The sequence below is a fragment of the Chrysemys picta genome, chromosome 3, assembly GCF_011386835.1.
Source record: "Chrysemys picta bellii isolate R12L10 chromosome 3, ASM1138683v2, whole genome shotgun sequence".
NCBI lineage: Eukaryota > Metazoa > Chordata > Testudines > Emydidae > Chrysemys > Chrysemys picta.
The window spans coordinates 111,682,571-111,696,628 of NC_088793.1; the positions used below are offsets into that span (position 1 = coordinate 111,682,571).

At 46.7% G+C, this 14,058-nt stretch overlaps 2 protein-coding genes and 1 long non-coding RNA gene across 12 annotated transcripts in view; 2 read left to right on the forward strand and 1 right to left on the reverse strand.

Annotated features, from left to right (window-relative positions):
- Positions 1-14,058, forward strand: part of STXBP5 (syntaxin binding protein 5) — a 176,005-nt gene that overhangs the window by 66,266 nt on the left and 95,681 nt on the right. The window lies entirely within an intron of this gene.
- LOC135982639 (uncharacterized) lies at positions 2,865-5,181 on the reverse strand. The gene is made up of 2 exons (XM_065590317.1): positions 4,478-5,181; positions 2,865-3,483 (listed from the first exon to the last, which is right to left on the reverse strand). Exons 1-2 carry the CDS (start codon positions 5,052-5,054, stop codon positions 3,008-3,010), a joined length of 1,053 nt encoding a protein of 350 aa, XP_065446389.1. The 5' UTR covers positions 5,055-5,181; the 3' UTR covers positions 2,865-3,007.
- Positions 9,457-13,937, forward strand: LOC135982381 (uncharacterized). Its single transcript, XR_010599716.1, has 2 exons — positions 9,457-11,499; positions 11,788-13,937. It is a non-coding gene; the product is annotated as an uncharacterized LOC135982381 (long non-coding RNA).

The window sequence follows — 14,058 nt, forward strand, 5'->3', positions numbered from 1 at the left end:
TATCTCACAGTCCTACTTGGCTATAAAAAAGTGGGGGGCTCATTTGGATCTCCACCTGAGATACTTTTCAGGTTGGGAAGGAGGCCTGGCCAGATTGGGTTGCTTTTTCATCTGCAAGCTCCCATCTCCCATATAACACAGTGCTTCACATATTGTAAACACTGTAAATCAGTCCTGTGAGGGACTGTAGTGATATTGAAATATTTATCCTGTTTTATAGATGAGAAAACTGAGAGAAAGTGCTAAAATAAACTAGTCAAATTTACATGTGAATCTAAAATTTACATTCTAACAGGCTTACTCTTTAAAATCTGTAGGCATAAAAATATAATTCTACTCTTCATATTTTTCATGTAAGAAAATCATGAAATAGAGAGAATTAAAGGTTTAAATTTACACTTTCACAATCTTTTTGTTTTGTCTCTGTTTTCTATACTGTGCATTACCACAAAGTAGAGAGGGACAGAAAAAATTGAAGACTGGCAAAGCTAAGTTGCTCAGGCTTCAGCTTCAGTCCCAGGTGGCAGGGCTCGTGATGCTGGGCTTCAGCCCTGTACAGCGTCTTTGGCTTTTTTTCCCTGGGCCCCTGCAAGACTAAGGCCTTGTCTACACTACGAGAGTAGTTCGATTTTACTTGCATCGAATTTTTGTAATCGATATTGCAAAGTCGAACGTGTGTGTCCACACTAAGGACAGTAATTCGACTTTGTGCGTCCACACTAACGGAGAAAGCGTCGACATTCGAAGCGGTGCACTGTGGTCAGCTATCCCACAGTTCCCGCAGTCCCCTCTGCCCATTGGAATTCTGGGTGTAGCCAGCAATGCCTTCTGGGTAACAAAATGAGTCGAGGGTGCTTTTGGGAAACTGTCGTCATCCGTCCATCACTCCCGCCCTCCCTCCCTGAAAGCGCCGGCGGGAAAACAGTTCGCGCGCTTTTCCAGTCATTGACAGCGCGGACGCCACTGTACTCCGAGCATGGAGCCCGCTGCGACCATCGCTGCAGTTGTGGCCGCTCTCAACGTCTCGCAGCTTATCATAAAGGTTTCCCTGAGGCAGATGCAGAAAAGTCAGGCGAGGAGGCTACGGCACCGCGGTGATGTCCTGAAGTCTGAGAGTAGCACAGACCTGTCAGAAAGCAGGGGACCCAGCGCCGAGGACATCACAGTGGCAATGGGTCATGTTGATGCCGTGGAACGGCGATTCTGGGCACGGGAAACAAGCACTGAGTGGTGGGACCGCATAGTGCTGCAGGTCTGGGATGAATCCCAGTGGCTGCGAAACTTTCGCATGCGGAAGGGAACTTTCCTGGAACTTTGTGAGTTGCTGTCCCCTGCCCTGAAGCGCAGTGACACCCGGTTGCGAGCTGCACTGAGTGTACAGAAGCGAGTGGCCATAGCCCTCTGGAAGCTTGCAACGCCAGACAGCTACCGGTCAGTCGCGAACCAGTTTGGGGTGGGCAAATCTACCGTGGGGGTTGTTGTGATGCAAGTAGCGAAGGCAATCGTTGATGTACTGCTGCCAAAGGTAGTGACCCTGGGAAACGTGGAGGCGATCATAGATGGTTTCGCAGCGATGGGATTCCCAAACTGCGGTGGGGCCATAGATGGAACTCACATCCCTATCCTGGCACCGGACCACCAGGCCACCCAGTACATTAACCGAAAGGGCTACTTTTCCATGGTGCTGCAAGCACTGGTGGACCACAGGGGACGTTTTACCAACATCTACGTGGGATGGCCAGGCAAGGTTCATGACGCTCGTGTTTTCGGGAACTCTGGTCTGTTTAGACGGCTGCAACAAGGTATTTACTTCCCGGACCACAAAATAACTGTTGGGGATGTGGAGATGCCTATAGTCATCCTCGGGGACCCAGCCTACCTGCTAATGCCCTGGCTCATGAAGCCCTATACTGGCGCCCTGGACACTGAAAAAGAACTCTTCAACTACCGGCTGAGCAAGTGCAGAATGGTGGTGGAGTGTGCTTTTGGCCGTCTCAAGGGGAGATGGAGAAGCTTACTGACTCGCTGTGATCTCAGCGAAACCAATATCCCCATTGTTATAGCAGCTTGCTGTGTGCTCCACAATCTCTGTGAGAGCAAGGGGGAGACCTTTATGGCGGGGTGGGAGGTTGAGGAAAATAGCCTGGCTGGTGATTACTCACAGCCAGACAGCCGGGCGATTAGAAGAGACCAGCGGGAAGCGCTGTGCATCCGGGAGGCTTTGAAAGCAAAGTTCCTGAGTGAGCAGGGTAACCTGTGACTTTATAGTTTGTGTACTGAGAAGCTAAACCTGCCCCCGTTTCTTTACCCAGGTAATGTTGACTATCCTATCCAGTTACATACCCCCTTCACCCCCCCTCCAACACACGTGTCGAAATAAAAATAGTTCTACTTTGTTAAAGCACACCGTTTTCTTTAATACTGTTTTCGCGGGAATTTTTTAAAACTGGGACGCAGACTGTGGTGCGGAGCGGGTGTAGTGTTGTGACGCGAATGCAGCTTCTAAACTCAAGGATTGACAGGCTCCGCTGCGGTGGGATGCTTGTTTCAACGGAGCCTGTCACCCCTCCTGATCGGGACTGTGTGTATGGGGGGTCTATTTGACTTTGTGGCAGGGGGAGGACGGTTACAGATCCCCTGCTGTGTGGCTCTGTGATCCTGCCTAAGGACCGGCGCTCAAGATCTGTAACTGCCCTCCCCCGCCACGAAGTCACAGAGCAACCCCCCCCCCAACATAACATGAAAACAACCTCCCAGACTAACCGGGGTAACTAGTCACTGCATCACTGCACTGTGTATGTGCCCTGCTGCTGTGCCTGCCCCCGACTATGTACCCTGCCAAAGGAGACTGTCCTGTCCAATTACCAACCCCCTTTCCCCTCCTCCTCCAAAAGAACATGATTGAAACAGTAGTTAACAGAAACGAATTTTTTATTATCAACTACACATGGCATTGGGAGGTGAAACTTGGACGTGGGCTTCTGTCAGGCGGGAAGGAAAGAACTTTTCAAATTTTGGGAAATGAGAGCCTTCTGCTACTAGAGCTCTCTGCAGGGGTGGAGTGAGAGTTAGCAGGGACTCTGCCGCCTCTCCTTCTTTGCACTTTGGGTGAGGTGGGTATGGGACTTGGTGGCGGGGGAGGGCGGTTACAGATGGACTGCAGCGGGGCTCTGTCCTCCTGCCTCCGTTCCTGCAGAACATCCACAAGGCGCCGGAGCGTGTCCGTTTGCTCCCTCAGTAGTCCAAGCAGCGTTTGAGTCGCCTGCTGGTCTTCCTGCCGCCACCTCTCCTCCCGATCCATGTTGGCTTGGTGCATTCGGGTCAAGTTCTCCCGCCACTGGGTCTGCTGTGCTGCCTGGGCTTGGGAACAGGCCATAAGCTCAGAGAACATGTCCTCCCGTGTCCTCTTCTTCCTACACCTAATCCGCGCTAGCCTCTGGGAGTGTGATTCCAGGCTAGGTTGTGAGACAGTCGCAGACGGGGCTGTGGAAATGGGAAAAAGGGAGTGAATTCCTAAGAAAGATAAATGTAGTTGTGAACAAAGAACATAGTCTTTCTCTGTGAACAAGACCATGCACAGCACCTTTCACATGCGCACTCAGCACAAGGTCGAATTCTCGGCCTTCGCATTCAGTGCCTGGGGTCTTGAACAGCACATTTGAGAAGCGAGGCAGCACAACGGAATTTCTGTTGCAGGCAGACATGGTAAGCCGTACACTTGTGGCAGTTTAAAACTTTTATATTACCACTGGCCTCATTTCACATTTAAATCAATGTCAGTCCCTGCTGCCAGCAATCCGGCAAGCGGGAACTCTGCCCCTGTCCCACCCCCTCGCGGCTGTCCCCGGGAACGATCCCTTTCGGCTGCCCCTCTCCCGCCTCCACCGCGTGGCTGCAAACCAGCGGTTACAGTTCTGTAAAGGAACGGGAAAGCAGTCCCAACACTAACATTCCCCTACCTAATTAAAAGCAGGTCACCATGGCCGACATCACCCTGATGAGGATCTCCGAGAGCGACAAAGAGAGAATGCTCCGGGAAAGCCTCCAAAGACCAGGGCCGTATGCCGCCCTGCTGTGCAGAGCAATGATCCCGGAGTACTTGATAATCTCGTGGCGCGGCAACGTGTCGTACTTCGGAGGACCCAATAAGGCCGCTCTCCCCAAGAACCTCATGCAACGGCTTTCAAGTTACCTCCAGGAGAGCTTCATCGAGATGTCCCAGGAGGATTACTGCTCTATCCCCGGACACATAGACCGCATTTTACTGTAGCTGCAGTAGCAGGGAATAAACAGTAGAGCGGCTTGTGCAGGACAATCACTGAAAACCGGACATTGCTAGATTTCTTTTCAAAACTTGCACTGCCCCTTACTAAACCGTTAAGCGCCTAGGGCACACTAATCATGAACAACCCATTCTTTTAATTGTTAATATTCCTGTTTTGTTAAAAATAAATGTTTAGATGTTTACAACACTTACTGGCTGATCCTTCACCAGATTCTGTGTCCGGGGTAACGGCTGGGGACGCTTCGTAGGGGATCTCTGTAAGGGTGATGAAGAGATCCTGGCTGTCGGGGAAATCAGCGTTGTGAGAGCTGCCGACTGCCTCGCCCTCCTCATCTCCTTCCTCATCTTCCCCGTCCCCTAACATGTCCGAGGAACCGGCCGTGGACAGTATCCCATCCTCAGAGTCCACGGTCACTGGTGGGGTAGTGGTGGCGGCCGCACCGAGGATGGAATGCAGTGCCTCGTAGAAACGGGATGTCTGGGGATGGGATCCGGAGCGTCCGTTTGCCTCTTTGGTCTTCTGGTAGCCTTGTCTCATCTCCTTGATTTTCACGCGGCACTGCGTTGCATCCCGGCTGTATCCTCTCTCTGCCATGTCTTTAGAGATCTTCTCGTAGATCTTTGCATTCCTTCTTTTGGATCGCAGCTCAGAAAGCACGGACTCATCGCCCCACACAGCGATGAGATCCAAGACTTCACGATCAGTCCATGCTGGGGCTCTCTTTCTATTCACAGACTGCACGGCCATCACTGCTGGAGAGCTCTGCATCGTTGCCAGTGCTGCTGTGCTCGCCACGATGTCCAGACAGGAAATGAGATTCAAACTGGCCAGACAGGAAAAGGAATTCAAATTCAAATTTTCCCGGGGCTTTTCCTGTGTGGCTGGTCAGAGCATCCGAGCTCGCACTGCTGTCCAGAGCGTCAACAGAGTGGTGCACTGTGGGATAGCTCCCGGAGCTATTAGCGTCGATTTCCATCCACACCTAGCCTAATTCGACATGGCCATGTCGAATTTAGCGCTACTCCCCTCGTCGGGGAGGAGTACAGAAGTCGAATTAAAGAGACCTCTATGTCGAACTAAATAGCATCGCAGTGTGGACGGGTGCAGGGTTAATTCGATGTAACGGCGCTAACTTCGACATAAACGCCTAGTGTAGACCAGGCCTAACTCTGACCCTGGTTGGCAGACTCCCTGAAATCTGCTCCCTCCCCCCTCCCCCGCCCAGGGACCCCGGATTCCTGGTTGAAAACCATTGATCTAGTTAATACTACAGGCTAAAAACAGTCCAGAATGCAGTTACTTATGCGCTGGGAGGGCCAGTGTATTAATTGCTTTGGAGAGAACTGTGATGCAATGGGTGTTTAAGATCTCTCTTTTACCATCAGGAACTTGTAGGAAAGGCCCTTTTGTGGGTTAGGGTTGGGAGCAATCTAAATCTGCAGGATAAAAAATCAGAAAATCACTAGAGTCTCTAGCCTTTTTTAGTTTAAATTAGTGTAAAATATTTCCTTACTCTGCAGACTCTCATTCCAATAATTTTATGCAGACAAGTGTAAACATAATAACAGCTGAAGTACTATAACGAGTATTAGCTTAGAAAATAGATTAGATCCTGAAGTTGGGTATAGCGTTGCCCAGAGATGTCCATGTAGTAAAAAAGAAGAGCGTGGCTTTTAGGGTAGACTGTCTAACAATGACTTTTGGGGGGGGGAAATATTTTAAAATGACTGAACAAAAGTATTCTAGATCTTGGATCTACCTCAGCTGGGGGGGGGGGGGTGAGGGGGTGATATCTATATGACCTCTTGAGGTCCCTTCCAGCCCTATATTTCTATAATTGTATGTACAGTATATCTTGATGATGTTTTAAAATAAAGAGTAGTTTGTCTGGGTTGGTTTGGGGTCCATCCCAGCAAATATTTTTTCCCCTCAGAAGAGGAAAAATATGTAACGTAGCAATTTGTTAGCTCATTCCTTGTTGTGCAATACTAGTTAGATACCTTTTCCTCCATGGACAAGATGCTTATATGTCATGTTTTCAGGACAGTGATTCCTTCTGCTTATAACTTGGGTTCAGTACTGCTAGTCAGATCCCATTTGTTCTGTATTTGGGGAAGCCTGAATATGCAAAAAAGAGAAATTAATGCTATTTTGCTTATTGCATCAACAAATTAAAACAACCTATGTAGAAGTGAATGGTGAAGAGGAAGCTGCTCTTGGTTGCTGCTGTCAGAGTAAGTTCAGTATTGCACTGGATTGATGATTTTTAGAGAATCTGAACGGGCGGGTAAAAGATTCAAAAGAAAAGTAACTGGATGATGATTTGATATGTCTTATATTGGTGTTGTATCTACAGTTTTCTGAATTATTTTCATTGTGAACTATTTAAGTGTTTCTTTCCTATGCTTACTTTCCATTTCCTTTTTCAAAACCTCTGTTTTGAAGTTAGCTGCTAGAATAGGAAAATATTAACTCCGGCAAATGGCAAGTCATTGAGAGAGTAAATCTGGAACCTCACAATGTCATTTTGCTACTATTTTTCAAACCAACCATATGTAACCCAGCATTTATAAATGTGCTCTTGTTTGTGCTTTTAGTTAGTACGGCATTGTTTCTAATAAGGTCAATAATATGTTAACGTATGTGGCTGAAACTATTTTTAATTTGACAATATTGGCTTGTCAACGTTTATAAGCAGTCTCTTTAAAAAACAGAACTGCACCAAATCTGCTCAGTTCAACAACTGCAACATGTGTAGATTGTGGGTCATATATGTAACTTATGTTGGTGTTTCTGCGGCTTTTACTGTCAAAACCAAAACAATTTTATTAAAATGGTCAAGTGTGACATTGACAGTATGGGGATTTGGTGTTGGATAATAAACCAGCTTGTCCTATTTTAATAATGATTCAACAGTTAAGACACTTCCTGTGTGACTAATTATTTTATGTAGGGTGACCAGATGTCCCGATTTTATAGGGACAGTCCCAATATTTGGGGTTTTTTCTTATATAGGCTCCTATTACCCTCCACCTCCTGTCCCGATTTTTCACACTTGCTGTCTGGTCAGCCTCATCTTATGCCTTAAACAGATTAAGTTTTTAGTGGCTCACTAGTAAAAAGCTGGTTAGATTAATTTCCACCTCCACAAAATTCCCACACCTTTGCCAAAGAACTTGGTTTCCAAGGTTTGTCAGAACACCAAACTGTCTGCTTATTATTGAATCATTAGTAGTGTCTCTTTGGTTGAGCTTTTCACTATAAATTCTTTATTTCTCATGGCAGTGACTGAATAGTCTCCAAATTTAACATAATACTGTTCTGAGGTTAACTGAGTTGTTTTTATGGCAATTTTTGGATAAAATATTAGCTCTCTTCCGTAGAAAATAAGAACATATTAGCCTTTAAAATTGGGCTTTGAGAAGTCTCGCTTTCATTTGACCACTAAAGAACCACAGCCACCTCCAACTCAAAACTTAACATACATGTACTTTATCACATCACTGACATATTTCACGTTATAAATTTTACAGTTAGAAAGAAAGTTATTCTTGTTGATCATTACCTTTTTTGTTGCTAAGATGTCAGTATGCACCATGTACTTAGGAGACAGGCTTGCAGCCTTAAGAATGTATCTGCACATTCTCCATCTGGTGGATCTCTTTATATGTTTGCAAAAGCCTTCAAATAAATAGGGGGAGGAGAGTAAGAAATTTAAAATGGGGATGGGGTGATTGTCTACAGGGATGATCCTGTATGACCACAATTTAGCATATACTTTGTTAATCACACGTTTATGTACTTTGCTAAATTGGAGTCTATGTGAGCAATCTTTAGTCAGAATACCTATTCTGCCAAAGAAATGCAGACTACAGCTCAGTAGTAGACCTGAGGAACTATGGGAGCATGTTTTTTTGGGTCTGTTTTGGTTTTTTGCAGTCCCACTGTCGTCCACCAAAACAGCAATATTCACCCTCTCTTGTTCTTAAAACTCCATTAGAACAGTTGTTATCCCACTTATAGCCATTTTGGAGCAGTTGTGGTGACAGCATATCAGTATTTGACTTTGACGCTGCACTTGAAGATGAATGACTGGTTTCCAGTCAGAGACCTGCTTTTGAAGTTATATTGTATGCTGAGACACTGCCCAAGCACCCATGAGAGCACCAATAATGAATATGAGGCGCATAACCTCAGTTTTAAGGGAGCATACTGTAAAAGACAGAATATTTTCTGTTTTTATGCCATCTTATGACCGGTGTCTCCTCTCCAGCACATTAAGGAGGCAGAAACCTATTTTGGCTGTGTGATGTCACTAACGTGTCCCTCGGCTGTTCCCCTGGGCTATGCCCCAAGGCTGGAATTTGGCCTACAGCCAAAGGTTAGTGAACACTAGGGTTACCATATGTCCGGTTTTTCCCGGACATGTCTGGCTTTTCGGCAATCAAACCCCCGTCCGGGGGGAATTGCCAAAAAGCCGAACATGTCCGGGAAAATGCCAGCCGGGCACTTCCCCTCCCGCGGCTGCTCTGCTCCTCCCCTGACTCTTCGGCTCTGTTTAAGAGCGAGCTGCCCAAGCGCTATGGGCTTCAGGCAGCCCCCTTGCCTCCGGACCCCAGCCGCCAGCCGGGCACTTCCCCTCCCGGGCTCCGGCGGCGCAGGGTCTGGAGGCATGGGGGCTGCCCAAAGCCAGTAGCGCTCGGGCAGCTCGGCTCTTAAACAGAGCCGAAGAGTCAGGGGAAGAGCAGAGCCTCCGGCCGCGGCGGCTCTGCTCCTCCCCTGACTCTTCGGCTCTGTTTAAGAGCCGAGCGCTACGGGCTTTGGGCAGCCCCCATGCCTCCGGACCCTGCGCTGCCGGAGCCCGTGAGGGGAAGTGTCCGGCCGGGGGCGCAGGGTCCGGAGGCATAGGGGCTGCCCAAAGCCCAAGCGTTACCGGCTTCACGGTTTGCCGGGCAGCCTCCAGACCCTGCGCCCCCGGCTGGGCACTTCCCCTCCCAGGCTCCAGCTGCGCTGGGGAAGCGCCGGCCGGGGGCGCAGGGTCTGCGGGCTGCCCAGCAAACCGTGAAGCCGGTAGCGCTTGGGCAGCCCTTTTCGCGTGGCTGGGAGTGGGAGGGAGGAGGGGGCGGGGTTGGGGTGGGGAAGGGGTGGGGTTGGGGGCGGGACTGGGGGTGGGAAATGGGCGGGGCCAGGGCCCGTGGAGGGTCCTCTTTTTTTATTTCTTAAATATGGTAACCCTAGTGAACACCAGTGGGTGCTAGACCTTGAATAGCATTAACTGTATTGTTGTTAACATTATCAGCAGATAATCTATGGACTGAAGGTGCGTGGACTAAATTAGTCTTTCTCTTAGAGATCATCCCCTCAGCTCTACATAATAATTCATAATTGAGTCAATTCCTGGTACTAGTTGAAGCGATTCCTGGTAAATCTTGCTTCTAAATATCTCAGTGCTGCTCTTCAGTCTCTAATGCTAAATATATGACACTTTCCATGAACTCTGCATTCGCTTGATGAAAACAAAGTCTTTGAATGATAATGCTATGCACTTCCAAAGCACCTTCCACCTGAGTCTGAGTTTCATAAATATCATTTGAATTAGGCTTCCTTGACCCCATGTAGCAACTAGATAACATTATCCACTATTTATAGATCAGAAAACTGAAGCTACTGAGATGTGACACAGGAAGAGCTGTGTTCAAGGAGGGAATAGAATCCTCTATCATGACTCCCAGTCCTGTGAAATAACTGTAAGATATTGCAGTTGTTTACTGTACTTTAAACTTTGAAAGAGTGACTGAGGCCTTGTCTACACTACAGAGTTTTGCTGACAAGTTCTGCTGCTTTAATTAAACTGCTGTTGCACGCCCACACTATGCTCCTTATATTAGCAGAGTGAATCCACACTAGCAGCTCTTGCATCAACACAGAGAGCAGTGCACTGTGGGTAGCTATCCCACTGTGCAATCCCACTGTGCAACTGTGTTTTGGGAAGGGTTTGCAATGCCTCATGGGGCAGGTACAGTCACAGGATGCAGGTTTCTCAATCCCATCATTCCATGGACATCTGAGTAGATTGCCAGCTGTTTTTCAACTGAAGTTTGGGGGTGGGAGGGAAGAATGTGACAGAGTGTGTATGTGTGGGGAGTAGAGACAGAAACAGTGTGAGGATAATTCCCTCCCCCCATCAACCCCTGGCTCTGCACGGCACAGCAGTCCCCCTGTCCTCTCCCTGCGCAGCAGCAGCCTGCTCTGCTTGCCAATGGTTTTGTTGTGATTCCCTCTGAGATCTCCCACAGTCTCCTCAGTTGCTGGGAGTGGCATCCTCAGCAGCTCTGTGAGCTCTCCACCCTAAGGAATGTCAAAGCTTCCCAGAGCTTTGAAAGGAGAGGGGTGCATGCCTACATAGCTAGATGCAGGGCAGCTGAGTTCATCAGCCACCGCCTCCCTCCCTGGCTCTGCACAGCTCAGCAGTCCCCTCTTACCTCCCTGTTCCACCCACAGCAGCAGTCAGGGCCGGCTCCAGGCACCAGCTTGCCAAGCAGGTGCTTGGGGCGGCCACTCCGGAGAGGGGCGGCAGGTCCAGCTGTTTGGCAGCAATTCGGTGGACGGTCCCGCACTCTCGCTGGGAGCGAAGGACCTCCCGCCGAATTGCCGCCGCAGATCATGATCGTAGCTTTTTTTTTTTTTTTGCGCCGCTTGGGGCGGCAAAAACCCTGGAGCCGGCCCTGGCAGCAGCCTGCCTGCCACTGTGTTCCTGGTGCCAGGAAGAGCAGGAGGATTCCACCTCAATGATTTTCTCTTTGCTGCCAGATGCTCAGCTGTCAGAACTTCCCGGAGCTTTGAAAGGGGAGGGGCGCATGCCTGCAGGGCAGCTGAGTTCAAAACAGTGAGCAGAGCGGTCAGTGCGGGCATTGTGGGATACTGAGGGAGACCAGTTCTGGCAATAAAACGAACGGCAACATCTACAATGATGTTTTGTTCCTTTAACTTTGCCACAAAAAGCTTTATGCCTCTCATCGAGGTTGTTTTATTTTGTTGGCTAAACAGCAGTGTTTGGCCAGCAAAAGTAACTTCTGTAGTGTGTACACCTCCACGTGTTTTGTCGGTAAAAGCTGCCTTTTGCTGCCAAAACTGTGTAGTGTAGACAAAGCTTAAGCATTCCAGTCGACAGTGAGAAGTAGAGAACAGAATACTTAGCATTTAGGACACTAAGGTCTGGTCTATACTACCCGCCTGAATCGGCGGGTAGAAATCGACCTCTCGGGGATTGATTTATCGCGTCCCGTCGGGACGCGACAATCGATCCCCGAATCGGCGCTCTAACTCCACCAGCGGAGGTGGTAGTAAGCGCCGCCGACAAAAAGCGGCAGAAGTTGATTTTGCCGCCGTCCTCACAACGGGGTAAGTCGGCTGCAATACGTCGAATTCAGCTACTCTATTCACGTAGCTGAATTTGCGTATCTTAAATCGACTCCCCGCTGTAGTGTAGATGTACCCTCAGTTTGTCCTAGTAGTTTGAAAGTAGTCATTGAGCAAAATTGTTTAGGGGATGTCGAGTCAGTTATTCCGTCCTCTGCACTACCAATTTTTACTTTGGAGGCAGTGAGGATGATAGTGCAGGTTTCTGCAGGCAGAAATGAAATAAGATTTTATGGATTCCTTTCATTTAACAGCAAAGATACCTGAAATCTGCCAATATAATCTTTGCCTTTACATTCTAACTACAGTCATGGACACCTAGAATTAAACCTGTTTGCCAGGGAATTTCCTTTCTTTGCAAGATGAAGTTCATAGAATGACACTCAATGCGTGTTTAAAAAAACTGCTCCCTTCATGCAAGACAAGTTGGATTTTAAAACTGTAGTGTTGTAAGAATAGTGCATGATCCATTGTTTCTTTGACAGAGAATCATCTGAAAGAATACAAAATCTAGCATTCATATTTAACAGAGCTAGGGAAAAAACAGTTTGTCTGGAATATGATAGCTATAATGTTAGAGACCTGTGGTTATAAATTAACTTTTTAGAGCAGTTATTTATAATGCCTATCAAACCATCCTGTGCAGTAAGTTTCTTATCATTGTCTTGCAAGATGTTTACGCACAGTGAAATGATAGAATGGAAAATGTTAGCTTTCTTTGTGTCTCCTTTGTGAGTTTCTTTGTATTGAAAGGCTCTGAAGTTCAAATATATCTGTTGTAATTAAAAAGCATTTTCATGCCTTATTCATACAATATGAACATGAATGTTTACAGTATAAAATTAATTCTATTTTCTGCTGTTTTGTGGACATGAAAACAATAAAACAAAGACATTAGAGCATGATTTTTAACTGCTTTTTAAATAAATGTTTGGAAATGTTGTAACTTTGTCATTTAAAATTGTCAGGTTTTAAATGAAAAAATTTGCCTGCTCTGTTTTAAGCTAAACTTTAATAGTATTAACTCAGAAAATGTATTATAGATTACTATTTTTAGGCTCAGCCTTCTGATAAGTGGGTAAATATCAGAGCTTATCCCTGAGCTTTATAGAGGATATATCGAAATAGCTCAAGGGATTGCCATTTAGTCAACAAAGTAGCTACCAAGCAATTTATTTATGACAAAAGAATGGATATGGACAGGAACCTTCCCCCTGCCACACTCTCTCATCCACATAGTAATGGAAATGGTATTTTTAGAAAGGTCAGAAATGCATGCAAGTTAGCCATACAAAAAGAGCTAAGAAGTAAATCTGTTTCTACCAAAGACAATGGAAGATTAGAGTATGGGACAGTGTTACCAGTTTGTTGTTCAGTTCTTTATTATGCACTTGGTACCTAGATGTCACATTGAGTGGTGCATTAGAAATACCTCGACAGGATACTATTGGATTTTAAATGCTTTCAGATATTGTTTACATTTTTATCAAATAGGAATTAATGGCTTTATTCCATCCCATCTCTCTTCCTCATCATGGCAATTCTTTTTCCTTCTCGTACTACTTTGGAGAATTAGTGAAGGGAAAGGGCACTGGGTTCACCCTTTTGAACTAGTTCCCAAGCTGTGCTCAGTTTATACATTCTTGCAAGATCATAGAAATAGGGAAACAATGCTATTTACCACCCAGGAACAGCAGAAAATACTATTATGAGAAGGGTACTCATATACATAGAATTATAGAAATGTAGGACTGGAAGGGACCTCAAGAGGTCTTCTAGTCCAGTTTCTTGAATTCTCTAGATCATCCCTGACAAGTGTCTTTGATTTGTGAAGTCTGAACAGCACTCTAAAAACAGGCAAAGGCAAACATTGCTAATTTTAAAAAAGGCTAAAGTTCCTAAACCAGATCTTCCCAGTAGTATGTAATTGCTACTTAATTGCACAGAAGTGTTAATCATCAGTGTCAAATAGAAAGGAGAGAGGTAGAGATTTGGGTGGGGGCTAGTTCCTGTGGGATGTGGAAGAGATGAGCGAGATCTTGTAGAATGGGGTCAGAGGTTTGTGGCCTGAAATATTGTGGAAGAACAGAGGGAAATATAGGATGGCAAACACTGAGCTGAGAGAGGAAGCGAGAAGGAAGCTAAGGAACTGGCATCAGGACAAGAATGGAGATGGAGAAATGAAGAAAAGAGAAGACAGGATGGATATGAGGTAGAGAGAAAGAAAGAAAATGGGGAAGGAAAGAGAACCTTTCTGAAGCACAAGGCTGCTTGGCGCTCCTAGCAGGTGGTCTGCTTCCATCTAATGCCCAGTGCTGGGCTGTTTATATATGTCAAAACTAATTCACAAATA